At 40.9% G+C, this 21,055-nt stretch overlaps 1 protein-coding gene across 1 annotated transcript; it reads left to right on the top strand.

Annotated features, from left to right (window-relative positions):
* The first annotated feature begins 13,452 nt into the window (after positions 1-13,452).
* LOC105034066 (G-type lectin S-receptor-like serine/threonine-protein kinase B120) lies at positions 13,453-18,602 on the top strand. Its single transcript, XM_010909087.4, has 7 exons — positions 13,453-14,839; positions 15,464-15,574; positions 15,661-15,884; positions 17,084-17,294; positions 17,376-17,613; positions 17,869-18,019; positions 18,133-18,602. The coding sequence occupies exons 1-7, from the start codon at positions 13,558-13,560 to the stop codon at positions 18,436-18,438; spliced, it is 2,523 nt and encodes an 840-aa protein (XP_010907389.1). The 5' UTR covers positions 13,453-13,557; the 3' UTR covers positions 18,439-18,602.
* The last annotated feature ends 2,453 nt before the right edge of the window (positions 18,603-21,055 follow it).

Raw genomic sequence — 21,055 nt, 5'->3', positions numbered from 1 at the left:
CTATGGACCGAAGCGCGATCTGAGGGCGTGGATGGCTCCCGATCTTGATCCGACGGTCCAAGGGTTATCTGGCTTTGTTTAGGACTCCTAATCCATCTCTAATCAAGTTTTTAACCCTTAAAAAGGGCCTGATCGATAACAGAGAGAGGTGGGGTTTGGTTTCTTGCGCCGTATGAAGCCCGTACGAACCCAATTGAAGAGAGAGAGGCGGAAGCGCTTAGAGAGAAGGAGCATGAGGCTCCTGGACAGCGGTCGCCAGGTACTTCAGGGGTTCAGGGGGGTCTTCCAAGAGAGAGAGCTTTTATGAGGGAAACTTCTACTGAGAGAGAATTAGGTGTACAAGGGTTGAGAGTGAGGTCTGCTTTTATAAAATTTTCTTTTTCATAGTGAAGTTTGCATGCCCTGTGGAGGCGAGCCCTTTTGTGGCTGATCCACGTATTTTGATTGTTTTTCTTTTATTTTGTTTCTTTTTTCTTCTTGCTGCATCGCGTGATACTAAAAAGATCTTAGGAGGTGGTGTCCTGGCCAGACATCCACCCAACAAGTGGTATCAGAGCAAGGCGGTACAAGGACGCAGATTGCAGTGGTGGTGAGCAAGACTGAAGATGGAGAAGACAGGAACAATCAAGATGGAGATCAACAAGTTCGATGGTAAGAGCAATTTCTCCTTGTGGCAGGCAAGGGTGAAGGACGTGCTCATCCAACAGGCGTTGATCGATGCTTTCTTGTGCGATGAGAAGCCGACCACCATGGAGGTGCGGGATTGGAAACGGCTATAGATGCAGGCGGTGAGTAGCATTCGCATGTACCTGACGGATGAGGTGGTGATTCATGTGCTGAGCGAGACTTCCCCGACGGTGCTGTAGTCGAAGCTCGAGGAGTTGTACATGGCGAAGTCTCTCACCAACACTCTTTTCCTCTGGAGGCTGTTCTACCAACTGTGGATGACTGAGAGACAGAGCGTGCAGGAGCATTTGAGCCACTTCCAGAAGATTCTCACTGACCTTCTCAGCGTTGGCGAGAATGTTGAGGAGAAGATCAGGGCGCTGGTTTTGCTGGCGTCGCTTCTCCCTTCGTACGAGTCCTTGGTGACTGCTCTTCTAGTGGGAAAGAGCACTATCAAGGTGGATGAGGTCACCGCGGCGATACTCCAGAACGAGGTTCTCAGGAGGGAGAACCCAGCTTCGAGCTCAGGTGGTGGTAGCTCAGTTTTGGTGGCTTCTGAAAAAGCAGAAGGCGGTAGACGGAGCGATAGGAGATCGCAATGAGGGCGGTCTAAGTCTAGGAGGGACTTGAGCAAAATCAGGTGTTACCGGTGTGAGGAGTTGGGGCATCTAGCCAAAGATTGCCCTCAACTTAAAAATCGGACGGTGACTGCTGTAGCGACGGTCGGCAGCGATTCAGATGGAGATGTCCTGGAGATATCTGACGAGGTATCTACTTCTTCCCAGCAGTGGATATTAGATTCTGCATGCCCCTATCATGTATGTTGCAGAGAGGAGCAGTTTGCCTCCCTGGAGAACAGTGAGGGCACTGTATATCTGCCGGATGGATCAAGCTGTGCGATCAGAGGCATTGGGACGGTCAGCTGGAGGACACATGACGGTGCAGTGAGGAGATTGGGGGAGGTCCGATACATACTCGATTTCAGGTGAAATTTTATCTCACTTAGCAGACTGGATTCGAGAGGCTACAGGATGGTAGCTGGTGGAGAAATCCTGAGGGTGTTACGCGGCGATAGGATTGTGCTGGAGGGGAAGAAAGAGAGCAGAGGATATTATTACCTGGTGGGGAGCCCAGTGTGAGGTGGAGCTTCAGGAGCCAGGTGGAGTCCAGAGCGAGGTTGAGCTCCAGGAGGCGGATCGGGCACGAGACAGGAGACTCGGGAGGACGAGAGGCGACGTTGCAAGGTGAGATTCCTATTGCCGCATGATGATGCCCCGAGCAGGTCTCAGGTCAGGAGGAGCACAGCATACGACGGAGATGGGATCGAGCAGCCTGGTTCGACTCCCATGTTTTCCCATCCATGATCAGCAGGCGATTGCCCCAGGGCATGGGGGCGAGGAGATCCAGAAGCTCTCGGAGTTTGGAGGAGGCTGAATATCAAGTCGAAGTGGAGATTGTTAGGATTTGATACCTCGAGATTCAGCCCACATTGAGCCCACAACGAGGTTCGCAGCGAAAAATGGAGTCCAACGAGACCAAGATCACCTGAAATGAAGCTCGGATGGAGGAGATACGAGCTTTTGAAGTCGGCACAAGATTCGAGGCGGTGGAGGACCGCCGGCGACCGGCAGTGGGCAGCAGTGGTGCGGCCGCAAGCGGCGACGCGCGGGATGCGCGACCCAGGCCCACGCGGGATGCGCGACCCACGCGGGCGGGCGGCCCAAGCGGGCACGCGGCCCAGGCAGGCGCGCGGCCTAGGCGCGCGCAGGCCCGCGCGCGGGAGTGGGCTGGCCCAAGCGGCCTGCTGGCCCTGTTCTCCGGTCCACTGTGGACCGGACGGTCCACGGCTGGGCCTATGGACCGCGTGGGCAGTTCCCACGCGTTTCTCACGGTCCACGGCACTATTCCGTGGACCGGAGCGCGATCTGAGGGCGTGGGTGACTCCCGATCTTGATCCGACAGTCCAGGGGTTACTGGCTTTGTTTAGGACTCCTAATTCATCTCTAATCAAGTTTTTAACCCTTAAAAAGGGCCTGATCGGTAACAGAGAGAGGTGGGGTTCGGTTTCTTACGCCATACGAAGCCCGTACGAACTCGATTGAAGAGAAAGAGGTGGAAGCGCTTAGAGAGAAGGAGCAGGAGGCTCCTGGACAGCGGTCGCCAGGCACTTTAGGGGTTCAAGGGGGTCTTCCAAGAGAGAGAGAGCTTTTATGAGGGGAACTTCTACTGAGAGAGAATTGGGTGTACAAGGATTGAGGGTGAGGTCTCCTTTTGTAAAATTTTCTTTTTCATAGTAAAGTTTGCATGCCCCGTGGAGACGAGTCCTTTTGTGGCTGATCCACGTATTTTGATTGTTTTTCTTTTGTTTTGTTTCTTCTTTCTTTCTGCTGCATCGCGTGATATTGAAAAGATCTTGAAAGATGGTGTCCTGACCAGATATCCATCCAACAGATAGCCAGTCCCTTGGTGGAGCTGGTCATAACTTCTAATCGCCACTGGCCAGAACTCTAAGCCATAGTCCAGGTTCAATTGTTTGTTTGACTTCTAGTCCTTAAATGCCTTTTTAGGCCAAAAATACCCTTGGAATGGTGGTTCCTTCCCCCGCCATCATTTCTAACTTCTCCAATACTTCAATTCCTTGACGAAATCGATCTTCTTATTGTTCTACCTCTATTAATCTATCAAATGCTAGCTATTAACCATATGCAAGTAAATTTTAAATGTGTGCGGCTTCATATTATCTGCGTACAAAGCGTGTGCAAGATCATATGCAAGTAGACAGTAAATTTGTGTTTGTTCATATTATATGCGTGCAGCAGAAATTAAGTTTGTACATGTGATCAATATGAATTGTATGCATATCCTCTAAATTCTATTTCATATTTTCTTAATGAACCAACTGAAATCAAAGGTGACAAATTGCACTTTATAAAAGAACAAGACAATGTAGAGGATGACAATATTGACATCGAAGATTGCTAACCTCTTGGATGGCTAATCTTAGCTACCTAATATTACTTGGTCAATGGTGAGAATAACTTGAGAGAAGTAGAGGGTGCGCTGGCAAACCACTAGGTTAATTGCACACAATCAGTACATGCGTACACTTGCTATCTACCTGTAGGTAGTAAATACGTGTGCATATAAATTGAGTGTGCGAAGATGGATGATGGATGCATGCAAATTTGTATTCCTTGAATTCATAAGGATGAAATTCAAATGATTTAATGATGGAGCTGATTCCCAGTAAATGCTAGTGCAATTCGGCAATGAGACACACCTTAAAATATGTCAAATCAAACTCGTGAACCTTTGAGTTCTTGACGTAGTTGACCTTGAGCCAAACCAATATATCTCCAATGATTCAATCGGAGAGACGGAAGAAATTCTTTTAACCCAGTCAACTTAAATATTAAAAGTTAGAAAATAAAAAAATTAAAAAAAAGGGATCTAGATCCTTTTTTTTTCTTTCATTAATGAATAACACAATTAAGTTGCAAAGCTTTTATTTGGATTAGATTCCTCTTCTGGTTAAAAAAATATATATAATTTTTTTGAAACAGATAATTTGACTAATGGAAATAATCTTGAAAGGATTAAAATTTTATAGAAGGTAGATCTTTATTGCTGCATTGATTTATCTTGAGCAGCTTTGCATAATTTTTTTCTGATTATGAGATTTGTTTAGTTAAAATCTTTTCTACAAAAAAGCACTTAGATTGTTCGGCCCATTTCAACGTCCAAACTAATTTTGGTTCTAATTACTCCATGCATCATATTCTTATAAGATGGCACCATTTTGTAAATTTTAAAAAGTTTCTTGAGTTTTTTTTTTTTATTTATTTACAAAAGAATCTCAATTGGACGTTGTATGAGTTAGGTAAATTAGGACCTTCAAAAATATAATATATAGTTCATCTTTTTAGTTGATGGATTTTGCTTCTAGATCTTATTCAATCCTCACATAGTGGCTAAAGTTATCTATCAAGTCTAATAATTTTCTAGATCATCCAACCTCTAATACTTACAATATATCCTTAAGTTAGCTATAAGTACAGAGATATTATCATATGAAATTATCCATGCTTTAATTTTAAGCTAAATGTTGGACTAGATAAAAACTAAGTAATTCTAGCTTTATCATTTATTCTTTTTTTGGATATATGCAATTAAGGAATATTATTATTTTTGAAAATTTTTGGATGTGTGTGGCTACTATTACATGCAAAATCAGACATCCATGCATGCAAGAGAAGAGAAACAAACACCAACATACACTTAATAATTGTATCATGCCCAAGAAAATCATATGAACAATAATTAGTATAGAATAATAACATTTTCTCCCACAAAATAGTAAGTGTTGAGCAACGGTGGCAATCAGGTTAGGTCAAATATAAATCAGGCTAAAAATTCATCAAATCTGAATCTATTTATTAAATAGATCAAAAGATCTAGATTCAAATTTGATCTTTTTATTAAATATGTAACTTGACCTGATCTACGTAACCCATTTACTAAATAGGTCGGATAAAGTTAACTAGATTTAAATAGGTGAAACATGTTTTTAGTGAGTTAAATGAATTTAAAATAACTAGATTAAATGAATCTAGTCATTCCTTGTTTGAATAGCTAAACAGGTCCAAACGTCTTAAATGGATTAGAGGCCTAAAGTTTAATCCAATCCATTTAATAAATAGGTTTAGATGAGGTTGGCCCATTTATGACCCAAACCTATTATGCCATATTTTAAAGCAGGTCGGTTGCCAATTAGGTTAATGAGTAGGGTCATAAGTTGCCGTCCCTAGGTTTGAGAGGACACACCATCAACTGTCACACGTACCAAAATTATATAAAAATTAGAAACAAAATACATGGTAAGCAATCATCCATTTCTGTTCCCCTCTTCTATTTTGGTGATGACATTCCTCTCGAGTCCACTCCTTATCGTGTCTATTGATGGGTATTAATTGGCAATGTAGAAATCACAGATCAAACAATAACGCAGTTGCCACCACCTTGGGCTCCTACTAGTCTCATCCTCCTCCTGGCCCTGGCCTATGTCACCCATTGTTTTCATCTCAACGAAGATCTTGTTCGAGATGTCATTTTGTATCGGTATGTGCTTCTCACCAATGTGACGACCTGTATCTCGGCCCTTTTTATCTCGGTTAGAGTTAATCGGCTGACAAGATCCCAATATGTCGGTTGATACCAGATTATAATATCGACCAGGATTTCCCAAACAGATTTTTACTCTCTAAAACTAACTCCTAAATAAATAAATAAATAATATTGAGTTCCCCATAAATCTGAAATGTCCAATATCTCGGTTCTCGTTTGGCCTGGGATTCTACATCTTAGTTATTTCCAGTGTTGAGATTATAATATTCGTCGAAATCGTTGCATGTCGCAGTTCTTTCATGTTTAGATAGGTTTTGTTGCGGCCAATCCCCTCATCGCCTGGTCGCCGAGAAGAGCGCCTGCAAAAAAGAAGTCCATACTGACCGGAGGCGGCTCTGGCGGGGACCCTCCGACGGTCAAGTCAGAGAGGTGACTGGGCAACAGTAAAATGAAGACAGAGAGCTCAATCGAGAGAGAATGAGAAAGGGAGCAAGTCTGTTGTTTTCGAAGGGCCTCCAGCACTGTAGCTGTTATAGCCCAAAAAAAAAAAAAAAACAGAGTAAAAATCGGGAAGAAGACTCCCGATAGGAGTCTTCTTCTCCGACGAGACCCAAGCCTATTAGGAGTCCTAGGATCTCTCGAAATCCTAGGACCCTCTATAAGAAGGTCTCCCCTCTCTCTTGAGATCGATCATCGGCCTCTTCTCCCTCTATTTCTCTCCGATTTTCCCGAAGTATAGCCGCGGGCACTGTTGGTTTCTCGCCGTGATTGCTCTCCGACGAAGTCACCAGAGGTCAAGGTAAGCCTTCCTCCTTTTCCTCCCTTCCTTCCTCTTCCTTCCGTGCTCCTGTGCGTGGCTGCCGGTGACGAGAGTCGCCGATTTCCGGTCGGAAAAGAGACCTCTGTTTTGGTCTCTTTCCCGTGGATTTTTCCGGCACCGGCGATCGAAATCGATCGCCGGCCATACTCCTCCGTGACCGGGGGAGTGGCCCCCGTCGGCCGCCGGCCTCCGCCGCGGCGGCTGTGGCCTGAACGGCCCGGCAAAATATGGGCCACATCGGTCCCCTGTTCCGGCATGGGAAGAACCAAGAAAAAGAAGAAAAGAAAAAAAAAAGGAAAAAGAAGAAAAAGAAAAGAGAAAGAAGGAAAAAGAGAAAAAGAAAAGAAAAGAAAAAGAAGAAAAGAAAAAAAAAAAAAGGAAAAAGAAGAAAAAGAAAAGAGAAAGAACGAAAAAGAGAAAAAGAAAAGGAAAGAAAAAGAAGAAAAAGAAGAAAAAGAAAAGAAGAAAAAGAAAAGAAAAGAAAAGAAAGAAAAAATAATAATAATAATAATAAAAATAAATATATATATATATATATTTATATATATATATAAGTAAGTAAATAAATAAATAAATAAATAAATAAAAATTTGAAATTGATGAGAGAGAGAGTTTCTCTCTCTTCTTTCAGTCTGAACCCTGACTTTCTCTCTCTGGAATTGAACTTTCTCTCTCTAAAATTTTCTCTCTCTAGATTGTTTCTCTCTCTTGATGGATTTTTCTCTCTCTAAAGTTATTCCTCTAGGATTAGCGAAGTGGAAGGCTTCATCTGATGATTTTGATCAAGTTTAGCGAAGAGTCTGATTTTAAGTGAGGTTTTGATTTTGGAATTTGTTAGATTTAATTTTAAATTAAAATTAATGTAAAAAATATAATTTTGGATAATAGACACGAAAGAATCTCCTAGAAGTTAGTCGATCTGTTCATTCAGTGCTCCGTGAAAGGTAAGTAATGAATCATCTTCTCGAAATATTCCATATTTATTCTGAAAATAAATAATTATTCTCTGAAATTATGCATGAATTATGAAATTATGTTTTGAAAGAAAAGTGCTTTTGAAATGTTATGGTATATCGATTTATGCACATGTTTAGTGAAAGATTATGATATATATTATGGTACAAAGTGTTTTGATATAGATCGGATTTATGCTCTCAGCCTAACTATGTTTCAGTGGGCCCCGCCAATGGAAATTATACGTTGGTATTTGTGGACCCTGCCAGTGGGGGTTGTGCGCTGGTGTTTGTGGACCCTGCCAGTGGGGGTTGTGCGCTGGTATTTGTGGACCCTGCCAGTGGGGGTTGTGCGCTGGTATTCTGTGGACCCCGCCAATGGGGGTTAAACGTTGGTCATAGTCAAGGCTGTTGAGTTACGAGTATTTTGCATCGAATCAGATTTATGATTATATTATATGTGAATATTTGAAAATATTTGATTTGTATTAAATCAGCATGAAATATATTTTTATGTTTATTTACAGCATTATTCTTGAAAATTATATAATATGTGAAATATCTGGTAGAGATACTTGTTACTTACTGGGCTGTCTAGCTCATTACCGTTCTTTCTATTTTTCAGATTCAGATAATTAATTTCGAACGTGGGACGAAATATTGGGACAGAGCTTTTTAGAAGCGAGATTAGCATTGTCAACTTCATTGAACTTAGATATATTATTTTTATTTTTTTTTAGCAAAAATTTTATTGGATGTAAGATATTAGATTTAATTATTTGAATTACAGTTAAATAATAATTATTTGAATTTATTCCGCTGTGATGCATTGATATCGTGATGAGATGCCTTGCATGTTTATGGAGAGAGTTCTTCATAAGTATGCGGCGGTTGCTGCGACTCTCGATTCACAATCTCGGGTCGGGGGCGTGACAATTAATATGGTATCAGAGCATAAGTGGATAAATTATGACACATAGAATTTGACATAGTATGAGTGTAGGTGGGTAAACATTAGGAATATTGGGACGTTAGAATATGAGCATCATAATAAACCCATCCTAACAAATAGATAAATGAATCTAATAAGGTTTTACTACTACAAGGTTACCATGCCTTCTCGTAGAATGACAAGAACTACTCAAGGAATTGCAAGAGAGACATCACAACCACGGGATGGTAGCACTCCCCATCTGACCAGTGGCACCCCTCAGGAGGAGGGAGTCGTAGATCCTAATGGGAGTACTTCGAGAGCACGTCAAGAACCAGATATGGCTCAGTTAATGCAGACCCTAATTAGGATAGTACAAGCGCAACAATAAATACAGCAGCAAATGTTTGAACAACAGCAGATACAACGAGATACACAACAACATCAGCATCTACCACCACAACATGGAGAGCAACCAGTACAACAGAACAACATTTCAGAATTTAAAAAGCTTGCCCCTCCAGCTTTCAAGGGGACTACTGAACCTTTGGAAGCTGATAACTGGATAATGGAGATGGAGAAGGCTTTCGCTGTCCAAGAGTGTCTTGATGAAGAAAAGATTCAATATGCAGCTTATTTACTACAAGGAGAAGCATACAACTGGTGTCAGCGACTACAGCGCAAGCATGAACAAGACGGTGAAATACTTACTTGGGAAAGATTTCGGATTGCATTCTATGATCAGTATTTTTCCTCGGAGTATAAGAATCCAGAAAGAGTAAGAGTTTATTTATTTGAAGCAAAAGGGTATGAGTGTGACTGAATATGAAGCAAAATTTACAGAGTTAGCAAAATTTGCTCCGAGATTAGTGGATGGTGAGCAAGAACGTGTTCACAAGTTTGAGATGGGACTGAGAACTGAAATTCGAAAACAAGTGGTTCCATATGAATTGACAACTTATGCAGATGTGGTAAACAAAGCACTGATAATTGAAAGAGAAGTCAATGAAGAACGCATGGAAAGAGAAAGAAAGCAAAGAAAGAGAGCAAAATCAAATGACACACAAGGGCAGAATAATAAAAACATCAAAAGATCAGCTAAGGGAGCAGTAGACAATAAGACTCAACAGATTGATGGTGAGCCGTGCTCCAGATGTGGCAAAAATCATGCAGACAAAGATTGCTATTAGAATACAGGTGTTTGTTTCAAATATGGTCAGATGGATCATAAAATTGTTAGCTGCCCGCTAAATACTGAAAATCAAGTTGGCCAAAGAACTCATGAAGGACAACATAAGGGTGGCGGACAGATTTCTAAAACCCAGGGAAGAGTTTATGCGCTTACTCAACAGAATCCACAGGCTTCCAATACAATGGTGACAGGTATGAAAAATTTCGAGGACGAAATTTCTTTTTAGGGGTGAAGAATGTTATAGCCCAAAAAAAAAAAAAAAAATAGAGTAAAAATCGGGAAGAAGACTCCCGGTAGGAGTCATCTTCTCCGGCGAGACCCAAGCCTATTAGGAGTCCTAGGATCTCTTGAAATCCTAGGACCCTCTATAAGAAGGTCTCCCCTCTCTCTTGAGATCGATCATCGGCCTCTTCTCCCTCTCTTTCTCTCCGATTTTCCCGAAGTAGAGCCGCGGGCACTGTTGGTTTCTCGCCGTGATTTCTCTCCGACGAAGTCACCGGAGGTCAAGGTAAGCCTTCCTCCTTTTCCTCCCTTCCTTCCTCTTCCTTCCGTGCTCCTGTGCGCGCCGGCGACGAGAGTCGTCGATTTTCGATCGGGGAAGAGACCTCTGTTTTGGTCTCTTTCCCGTGGATTTTTTCGGCACCAGCGATCGAAATCGATCGCCGGCCATACTCCTCCGTGACCGGGGGAGTGGCCCCCGTCGGCCGTCGGCCTCCGCCACGGCGGCCGTGGCCTGAACGGCCCGGCAAAACATGGGCCACATCGGTCCCCTGTTCCGGCACGGGAAGAATCAAGAAAAAGAAGAAAAGAAAAAAAAAAGGAAAAAGAAGAAAAAGAAAAGAGAAAGAAGGAAAAAGAGAAAAAGAAAAGGAAAGAAAAAGAAGAAAAGAAGAAAAAAAAAAGGAAAAAGAAGAAAAAGAAAAGAGAAAGAAGGAAAAAGAGAAAAAGAAAAGGAAAGAAAAAGAAGAAAAAGAAAAGAAGAAAAATAAAAGAAAAGAAAAGAAAGAAAAAAAAAAAATAATAATAATAATAATAATAATAATAATAATAAATATATATATATTTATATTTATATATATATATAAGTAAGTAAATAAATAAATAAATAAATAAATAAAATTTGAAATTTATGAGAGAGAGAGTTTCTCTCTCTTCTTTCAGTCTGAACCCTGACTTTTTCTCTCTGGAAATGGACTTTCTCTCTCTACTTTCTCTCTCTAGAATTTTCTCTCTCTAGATTGTTTCTCTTTCTTGATGGATTTCTCTCTCTCTAAAGTTATTCCTCTAGGATTAGCGAAGTGGAAGGCTTCATCTGATGATTTTGATCAAGTTTAGCGAAGAGTCTGATTTTAAGTGAGGTTTTGATTTTGAGATTTGTTAGATTTAATTTTGAATTAAAATTAATGTAAAAAATATAATTTTGGATAATAGGCATGGAAGAATCTCCTAGAAGTTAGTCGATCTGTTCATTCAGTGCTCCGTGAAAGGTAAGTAATGAATCATCTTCTCGAGATATTCCATATTTATTCTGAAAATAAATAATTATTCTCTGAAATTATGCATGAATTATGAAATTATGTTTTGAAAGAAAAGTGCTTTTGAAATGTTATGGTATATCGATTTATGCACATGTTTAGTGAAAGATTATGATATATATTATGGTACAAAGTGTTTTGATATAGATCGGATTTATGCTCTCAGCCTAACTATGTTTCAGTGGGCCCCGCCAATGGAAATTATACGTTGGTATTTGTGGACCCTGCCAGTGGGGGTTGTGCGTTGGTGTTTGTGGATCCTGCCAGTGGGGGTTGTGCGCTGGTATTTGTGGACCCTGTCAGTGGGGGTTGTGCGCTGGTATTCTGTGGACCTCGCCAATGGGGGTTAAACGTTGGTCATAGTCAAGGCTGTTGAGTTATGAGTGTTTTGTATCGAATCGGATTTATGATTATATTATATGTGAATATTTGAAAATATTTGATTTGTATTAAATCAGCATGAAATATATTTTTATGTTTATTTGTAGCATTATTCTTGAAAATTATATAATATGTGAAATATCTGGTAGAGATACTTGTTACTTACTGGGCTGTCTAACTCATTACCGTTCTTTCTATTTTTCAGATTCAGATAATTAATTTCGAGCGTGGGACGAAATATTGGGACAGAGCTTTTTAAAAGCGAGATTAGCATTGTCAACTTCATTGAACTTAGATCTATTGTTTTTATTTTTTTTTAGCAAAAATTTTATTGGATGTAAGACATTAGATTTAATTACTTGAATTACAGTTGAATAATAATTATTTGAATTTATTCCGCTGTGATGCATTGATATCGTGATGAGATACCTTGCATGCTTATGGAGAGAGTTCTTCATAAGTATGCGGCGGTTGCCGCGACCCTCGATTCACAATCTCGGGTCGGGGGCGTGACAGTAGCCTTCCCCGATATATATAGTGGAGCGTAGTATGGCGCCGTCATTAATGGCGCAGACAAGTGAGGAATTGTCAACTCACCGTAGACTGTCAGAGTCACCGTGAAAGTGTCACATCGCCGTGGGGCTGTCCAATCGCTAGGGTTGACAATGCCCTAGGTGGGATAATGCCCTTAGGCGGCAGTGCCGCGTGCTGCTGTCAGGGCTGACAGTCTCTGGCAGCTGTACGGCGATCGGAGGAGTCGACCGACCCTAGGTCGGTGGCCAACTGTGTGGCGTCGGGTGGAGATGCGGGCCCCTTTGACGGTCAGCCGGGCATGTTGCGAGAGTCGGCTATCAGACTTCCTGGTTCAGTCGGTCGGGAGAACGGAAAAGGTCTGCCCGACCGACACACCCTCAGTCGGTAGAGAGCCGTTAATCGGCCGGTAATGGCGTCCGTCGGTCGGTCGGTCGGTCGGTCGGTCGATTGGTCGGATATGCCCGATCATAAGCCGATGTGAGCGGGATCGGTCGGTATTCCCCAACAGGTTTCATAGTGGCCAAGAAGATCCAATGATCCTGGTCCACTGCTACCAACGAAGGAACAGAATTATTTTGGAAGGTAGAAGATAATATAGGCATCAGCAAACTAAGTATGAGGAAATATTATTTTTGTTTTATTTAATTTTTTATTGGTAGTTGCTATGTTTTATGTGGGATGGGATACATGGGATCATAAGACCCATGGCTTGCTCTAGTATAAAAGGACCTGTCTTAAGACTTCTTAATTAAAAAAAAAAAAAAACGCACGAGTTGCCGTTTCTCCCACGACAGCCTTTTTCATGAGTTTTTTTTTTTTTTTGCCTTGCTATTATGTACTTATTGTTAAATAATTTAATCAATCCATTGGCTTCCCACGCGGTATTGGGAAGTACCTTCGTACAACATCCCAAGGGCATTTTTGACCTAAGACCTTATTAGGGGATCGCGACTTAAGTAGACGGTACAACTTTTTCCCACCAATCTATTATTGAATGGTACAACCTGGACCGCAGGTAATCGACCGGAGGTAACAAGCATTTTGTTCTAGCATAATCGAAGAGCCTCTATCCTTGTTCCTTTGTGACACCATGCATCCCGGGAATTCACCAAACTTAGAACTTCAAATTTGCCGGCTACCGTACCTAACCGGACCTCCCCCATAGACCGTGGACGGTCCATTTTGTTTTAGAGTAAACAAAAGCAGGCCGCAATTGGTCAAATTGCTACTTTTTTTTGAATGGAAAGGGAGGTTATGGCTACCCAATAATATTAATATTAGAAATAAAGGCTGACCTAACAAAGTTCATGGTCGAAGACTCAAATACTTGCATTTCCTTTCAGATCGAGCAGTAGAAGCTCATGATCAATAAGATCAAGAACAGTGCGACCGCCTCTCAAAATTTGCTTTAACTCTTGAGAATGGGTTCTTACCACGGTACTTCCGTTCTCCTCCTTTCTTCTCTCTTCTGTTTATGCTCTCTTTCGCTACCATCCCTTGCTAAAGACACCCTTACACGAGGCCAAGCCATAAGCGACGGCGAGACGCTGATCTCCGCCAGCGAAATCTTCGAGCTGGGCTTCTTCAGCCCTGGTAGCTCCAAGAACCGCTACGTCGGAATATGGTACTACAATTTCTCGACTGACACAGTCTTATGGGTCGCCAACCGCGAGACCCCAGTCCCGGACCACTCCGGGACCCTCGCCGTCGGACAAGATGGTAACCTGGTGGTCCTTAACGGGACTCAGAGCGTAATATGGTCATCCAATGCATCCACGTCATCGAACGAATCGGTGGTGCAGCTGACGGATTCTGGAAACCTTGTTCTCAACAACACAGGAAGCATCGTATGGCAGAGCTTCGATCATCCCACAGACACCTACCTGCCCGGCATGAAGGTTGGACTCGACCTTCAGACCAATGTGAACCAACTCTTTACCTCTTGGAAGAGCAAAGATGATCCAGCAGTGGGGAACTTCTCCATGGGCGTCGACCCGAAGCGGTCGACGCAGATCTTTATATGGGAAGGGACTAAACCACGGTGGAGGTCCGGGCGGTGGAACGGGCAGGTGTTCATCGGAATTCAGAAGATGGTGCCAACTTACATCTATGGATTCAAGCTCAGCAACTTTGAGCAGGAGCAGAAGATGTACTTCTATTACAATGCATTCAATAGCTCGCATCGGTATGTTCTGACGTGGGACGGCATTGAAGAGCACTTGATATGGAATGGCACGAAATTGGATTGGTACGAGTTTTGGGCGCAGCCAATTACAGAGTGCGAATTCTATAACAAATGCGGGGATTATGGTGGTTGCACCGATGAGAACACGCCGATATGCAGCTGTTTGAAGGGGTTTGTACCGGCGGTGGACAGCGAATGGAACAGTGGGAATTGGACTAATGGTTGTGTCAGGAGGACTCCATTGCAGTGCGAGAGGAACAGCACCAATGGCGAGAATGCTGAAGCAGATGGGTTTTGGAAGCTGCAGGGGGTGAAGTTGCCGGACATGTCGGACTGGTATTCCGATGTGGTGGACGAGAATGGATGCCGAACAACCTGTTTGAGCAATTGTTCTTGTAAGGCATATGCTTATGTGACAGGGATTAATTGCTTGATATGGGGAGTGGATTTGGTCGACATTCATGTGTTCTCAAGCGGAGGGAATGACATGTACCTCCGGCTCGCCGGCTCGGAGCTAGGTGAGTGACATTTAAACTTTTCTAGTTTTTGTTGGTAGTATATATGTTTTTTGCTTGTTATCTGGAGAATATGAAAGGCTTGATACAGGCTAAGCTACATATTTTCACAAGCATGTTGCCCTGTTATAAAGGGGGAGGTTCATATATTTCTCCTTCCCTATATTCTAAATACCAATTTCTTGATAAAATCTGGAATTATTAAAGACATTAAGGGAAAAAAACCACTGAAGCTCATTAAGAGGAGAGCGGATTGAAGGTGCGTGGACTATGAGGGAAGGTAGGTGGATGCCTGTATCTCAAATTTCTTTAGATCTTTTTAGATATTTTCCTGGAGTAGAAATTATATCCATAGATTACGGAAAACTCGAAATTATATCCATAGATTACGGAAAACTCTTACATTTGATCAGTTTTGCCGTCTAAATGGCCAAAGGCATATGTTTCTTTGTAAGCTTAGAACTCACCCTTCTAAAGTTCAGAAGCAATAACTCACTATTCTTCTTTAGGCTTGCCCAAATCGTAGTGGTCTATGACTTTGGCTATTTACTTCCGTTCGTTTCTTTCCTCTATTTTTAGAACTCTGGAATATATATATATATTAATTAATGAAGTTTCTCTTTGCAGATAAAAAGAAGAAGCTAGCAGGTTATGTTATAGCTATAATAATTGTTTTGACAGTGGCCTTTGTACTGGGATGCATCTACCTATTGTGGAAGTGCAAGAGAAGAATAAGAGGTAATGCACTACATTGGCTTGTGACGTTTTCCCAATTTTTCAGTCCCACCACTGTCTGACTAATATTATTAAATCAATGTTCTCAGAGGTTTTTAAACGAAGAAAGAGCCAAGGTGTTGGAATAGTTGATCAGAGTAGTCGTAGAGAAGCATCCGTAGAATTTTCAGGGGCGACGAGGATTGCAGATGAAGGGAAGGATGGAGAATGCCAAGAGCTACCTCTGTTGAGCTTTGATTCCATTCTAGGTGCCACGGGAGATTTTTCTGCTTTAAATTTGCTTGGTGAGGGTGGATTTGGTCCTGTCTACAAGGTTAGTTTACATTATCACTCATCAATTCTTTAAGCAATACACAGGTTTTGAACCCTGAACCTAGCAAGCTCTTAGGTGTGGCATGCCAACCAATTATATTACCAATTAGTAGTATACATTATCCCGTCAGTAACTTCACATTGTTTGAAAACAAAAGTACCTAAGAGGGAATTCATCCACACCAGCATGTTGATGATGACATGTATGCACATGCTTGTCTATCACAAAGCAAACAATTGGCACTTACCCCATTTGAATGCAAAATTCATGATAACTTTGTTGCCATTACAGCACTTAGATGTGTCCTTAACCAGTATTTAGCATCTGTGATGTATATGCCATTCTAGAAAAGGGTAGAAGAGAGACAGGAGAAGGAACAGGGGAATAGAGTGCCAAGGGTTCATCACATTGTAATACTAGTGTCTGAAGTGTGCTTGCAGGTCTAGTAGTCCTGGTTAGAAAAAGTTTTGTAAGGATAAAAGGGCTGTAACAAACTAAAATAATAAACAATTTTGGAAACAGTGTGTGAAATGAAATTAGTTTACGAGGGTTTCATCTTGCGGTGCCATTTAGACATAACTTATCTATTCTAATGAGTAAAACAAGGTGAGAATGTGACTCTGTTCCAACCTCATTCAAGTGTGACATAGAATGGAACTTCCATGATCTAATAATGGTTTTCTTTGATAATTGAAAGGGCAATTATGATTTTGGTATAAGGGACCATACCTTTATATGATGTCACTAGTTGCTTGGAACCAGAAACTAATAAGATTTGTCAGATGTTTTTATGTCTAATATCATCCAGCCACTCTGTTATGTAAGAAAAGGAATTCCAGCCAGGAGTGATCTATTTATATTCACACTACCTTGAAATCCTGGCCTGAAGTTGAATATTATTTGTAAATGGGTTTTGTTAAACTCAGATTCTAATATGATCACAATTACCCTCTTGATCTTGCTCTTTGTTGACGATATAAAAGAATGCCGGTTTCCCATGTCTGCCTCCTCTTTGATTTATTGCTTCCCTTCTTTGGCTTCTTAATTTTAGAATGCAATCTGGTGCTCTTTCCATTGTTAATTATTCAATTTTTATTTGTAGAAATTTCTTTGGGCTTGAAATTCTTAGAACATCAGTGTTCAGCATGCAAACTTTGGCATTAATCTTGTGGGCACTAAGGTGATGTGAATTCTAATAGGGCAAGCTACCAGGGGGCCAAGAAATAGCTGTGAAAAGACTATCAAGGAGTTCTGGGCAAGGCATGGAGGAATTCAAGAATGAGGTCATTCTGATAGCAAAATTACAACACCGGAACCTCGTTAAACTCTTGGGATGTTGCATTGAAAGAGAAGAAAAGATACTGATTTACGAGTACATGAGAAATAGAAGCTTGGATGCTTTCCTTTTTGGTATGCACACAATGCCTGCTATTCTCTTATACTTGAATTTTTGTGTTTCAACTAATTTGTCCGACAAACCAATTTGGACAGACTCAAGGAAGAAAGGGCTCTTGGACTGGAAGATGAGATACAATATTATTGAAGGGATCGCGCGTGGCCTGCTCTACCTTCACAGGGATTCAAGGCTACGGGTAATCCATCGTGATCTAAAAGCTAGTAACATCTTGTTAGATGAGGAGATGAATCCAAAGATCTCAGACTTTGGCATGGCAAGGATCTTTGGGAATGATGATAACGAAACAAACACAAAAAGAGTTGTTGGTACATAGTAAGTACTGCTTCCTTACCTTGGATTAATTACAGTGAAATCTCATTTTTAGCCCTTAAATTTGCTTCAAAACATGAGGAGAGAGGGTGATTTGCTGAATGCCTCAACATTTCATCATTATGAAGACTTGCTATCAAAATGATCGTATGCTTTGCCATGAATACTATATGAAGAAAATGCAAGAGCAAAAAAAATATCATAAAGTCTGCATTTACTTATGCGAGTATCTCTTAACATTTTCGCTGATGAATACAGTGGGTATATGTCTCCTGAATATGCTATGAATGGAGTGTTCTCTGTGAAGTCTGATGTCTATAGCTTTGGAGTACTACTTCTGGAGATTGTGAGTGGGAAGAAGAATAGCACCTACCATCATCCAGAATTTTCTCTCAACCTCCTAGGATATGTAAGCAAACAAATGTTCCTGTTTCTCTTATCAGTGCTATAAAAAGCTACCGAGTTCAATGTTGTGACTATTCCTTTAAACAAGCTTATTGCTTTAACTTTCAATTGTTGTAGGCTTGGAAGACATGGAATGAGGACAATGTGATGGAGTTTGTTGATCCATCAATAAGGGATTCTTGTTCGCAAAGTGAAGTTTGGAGGTGCATAAATGTGGGGCTCTTATGCGTGCAAGATCGAGCAAATGATAGGCCAACCATGTCATCTGTTGTTATAATGTTAGAGAGAGGGACTGCCGCGAATCCCCCGCCAAGGCAACCCACATTTGCTGCAGAGAGGACTAGCAGTGAAACTGAGTCATCAACAGTGGATCCTAAGGCCAATTCTGCAAATCTGACGATCACTTTGCTTAGTGGACGGTAGAAGTTGAGGCACGTAATAAAATTCCTTTTTTTTTTTTTTTTGTATTTTCAATTTGGTATATTAATGAGCTAGAGTGTATTAATAGATTCATAGAGGTGGGGGAAGTTTTGGATTAGATTGTTCAGAAGATATTTTGTATATAATATGCTAGATTTTTTGTTTAATATGTTCTTTTTTTTTTTTTTTTTCTTTTGCATTTTTTATATTTCGTTATGTTTAGTTTTGTTGTCTTAGAAGTAGGGTGGGAGAAATCCTAGTTAAAATCAAGGTGAGGACAGGACTCTGGATGCTTGATACCAAAACTATCACCATTCTAGTCTAAAGTCTAAACCGTCTTTTTATTATGTCCAATTTTCACATTCAACGGATAGAGAAATTGATGTTCTAAATTTGTAAATTCTTACATATCGGCATGTGCGGGAATATTAAATGTAGAGGAGAAATGAAAAGAGCTCAGGCCTCAGCACTTGGTTCACCCCGTTGATCAACTATTCCTTACCCGTACACCTAACATAGGGTTATTAACGGGCACAAATATGCTTTAAAAACTATAGGAATTCAAGCATGTTGATTCAACCATTTACAAGAATTTTTAAAAAACTAAAATAAAACCAAAAGATTACAAAAAAATGAACCCATGAAATATTCTTTCTTCTGAATCTTCGAGAGATACCCCACTCCTACCTCAACAAACAATTTAATACAAGATTAAATCTGAATAATTATACTGTTATATCCTCCAATGGAACCCCAAGAGAAAACCTTCTAGGCTGCTCTAAAGTTGAGGGGTAACAACAACTACTTGAAAATCTATATTTTTTTGGATAAATATTTTTTAGATAATATTTAGATAGAAAAAATTAAATCATGTTCTTTTATATTACTACTTTTCTAAAAAATTATTAAGATCTACCATATTTCTCGTATTACCCTTTACATATATATATATATATATATATATATACACACACACACACACACACACACACACGTGCGCTTTGTTAGATGTGTGCCCTAGATGCCAGATCGGCTGACACATTCATGTACATATCTAAGGGCAAAATTGTAATTTTGACTATAAATGAATAAAAGGGTTATTCTTCTATCACATTGTGTACATTGTGTCTGTGATACATCCTTTGAGTTAGTGGGAATGTTAATTCATATTTTCAAGAGTTGAAAATTTAAGACATGAATTTACATAACTAACTCATAAACTGCTCCTGACCATAGGATCATCACGAGAATGGTGATCGATCCGGAAGGTTGGTGTACGATCGCTTCCTTAGGGTAGATGAGTCTTGAGTCTACGGTGTGGAGACATCAGAGCGAGAGTATAAGTATTCATTGAGAACGAGAGTACTGAGTATGACCACCTCGAGCAGTCATAAGGAAGTCTACCTTCTCGTCGATGACTAGCTCGATGCTGCAGTTGTGTGTCTAGTTCTTTGACCTGAGGTGCATCGTCGGTTCACCTTGAGTGTGTTATAGTTTGACTACACCATAACTCGATCTCCTAGCCATCCAAAATTCTGAGGTGTATGTTGGCTGTAGCATATTCATTGTAGGAACCAGATCGCATCAAGATGGGATCTATCAACCTCGGTAGATGAGAGGAGTAGTCCTATGGTGATCGAAAGATCGAGTCCTTAAGCTCATGGCCATGGCAGAGTGAAATAATGAAAAAGAGTTTTCCATTGAGGTTTCACATCGGACTCGGATCGATCGATTGATTCATATGACTGATGTTGGGTTTGACGAGTTCACCTTAACCCTAATTCAGTCGGGACTCATGATAGAGGAACTCATTCACACAGGTAGCTGCACCGAGAGGTTCGTCTTCAGTTCTGATGGGTTGCCATCATATACTGTTAGATGTCACTGGTGGATTTTGAGAGCAATTAGAATGATTTTGATGATTGATCATTCTAATTATCTGAATTAGAAGAGTTCTGATCCATCGAAAGGAGTTTCGATGATGTCGATGATGAGATCACGACATGTCTCATTACTATACAGAATTGAACCTAACTGGGTCACACAAACAAGAGTTAGGGTCTGGATGTCATCAATTGGGCTAGCCCAATTGATTTGGATAAGATCCAATTAGGTTCAAGGAAATCATGCTAGCACTCGATTGAGCCTAACTTTCTCCTCGTATAATCTTTTCTGTCTCTATCGAGCCAAATGTGATCTGGCTCATCCAGAGAACCTTGAGAAGGTTTCTCTCAGTTTAAATGAAGCTTGTCCAGCTTAGAAAAGGCTTGTCTTAATTCATCAACACCTGCTAATTTCTAGCACATGCCAATTTCTTTTTAGGACATCTGTCAAAAGTTGATATATGGGTTTTAAACTGAAGAGGACTTATTGGAGGATTTTTGTGGAGTGTCCACATGCCTAAACCTAATCAAATTGGATGCCATAATCAGATTATGGTATGAGTCCAATTGGATTTAAGTGGGCGCCCCAAATGGATAAGAACCAATGAGTCCTGATAAACTTGGACTCTTTGGCGCCACCTTATTTGAGCCTATCCATTGTTAGCGCCAACATAAGAGAGAGCATGGAGATTCTTATCTGATGTGATCAGATGACATCACTCCACCAATCAAAATTT

The sequence above is a fragment of the Elaeis guineensis genome, chromosome 5 (assembly GCF_000442705.2).
Source record: "Elaeis guineensis isolate ETL-2024a chromosome 5, EG11, whole genome shotgun sequence".
Classification (NCBI taxonomy): Eukaryota; Viridiplantae; Streptophyta; class Magnoliopsida; order Arecales; family Arecaceae; genus Elaeis; species Elaeis guineensis.
Note: the sequence above shows the minus strand (reverse complement) of the source record. Positions and strands in the feature narration are given on the sequence as shown.

What these genes read in the sequence shown, in the direction of transcription:
- LOC105034066 (XM_010909087.4), top strand. Translation starts at nt 13,558, where the DNA reads ATGGGTTCTTACCACGGTACTTCCGTTCTCCTCCTTTCTTCTCTCTTC. An exon ending in GTGCAAGAGAAGAATAAGAG is followed by an intron (nt 15,575 to 15,660) that starts GTAATGCACTAC and finishes CAATGTTCTCAG; the next exon opens with AGGTTTTTAAACGAAGAAAG. An exon ending in CTCTCAACCTCCTAGGATAT is followed by an intron (nt 18,020 to 18,132) that starts GTAAGCAAACAA and finishes CAATTGTTGTAG; the next exon opens with GCTTGGAAGACATGGAATGA.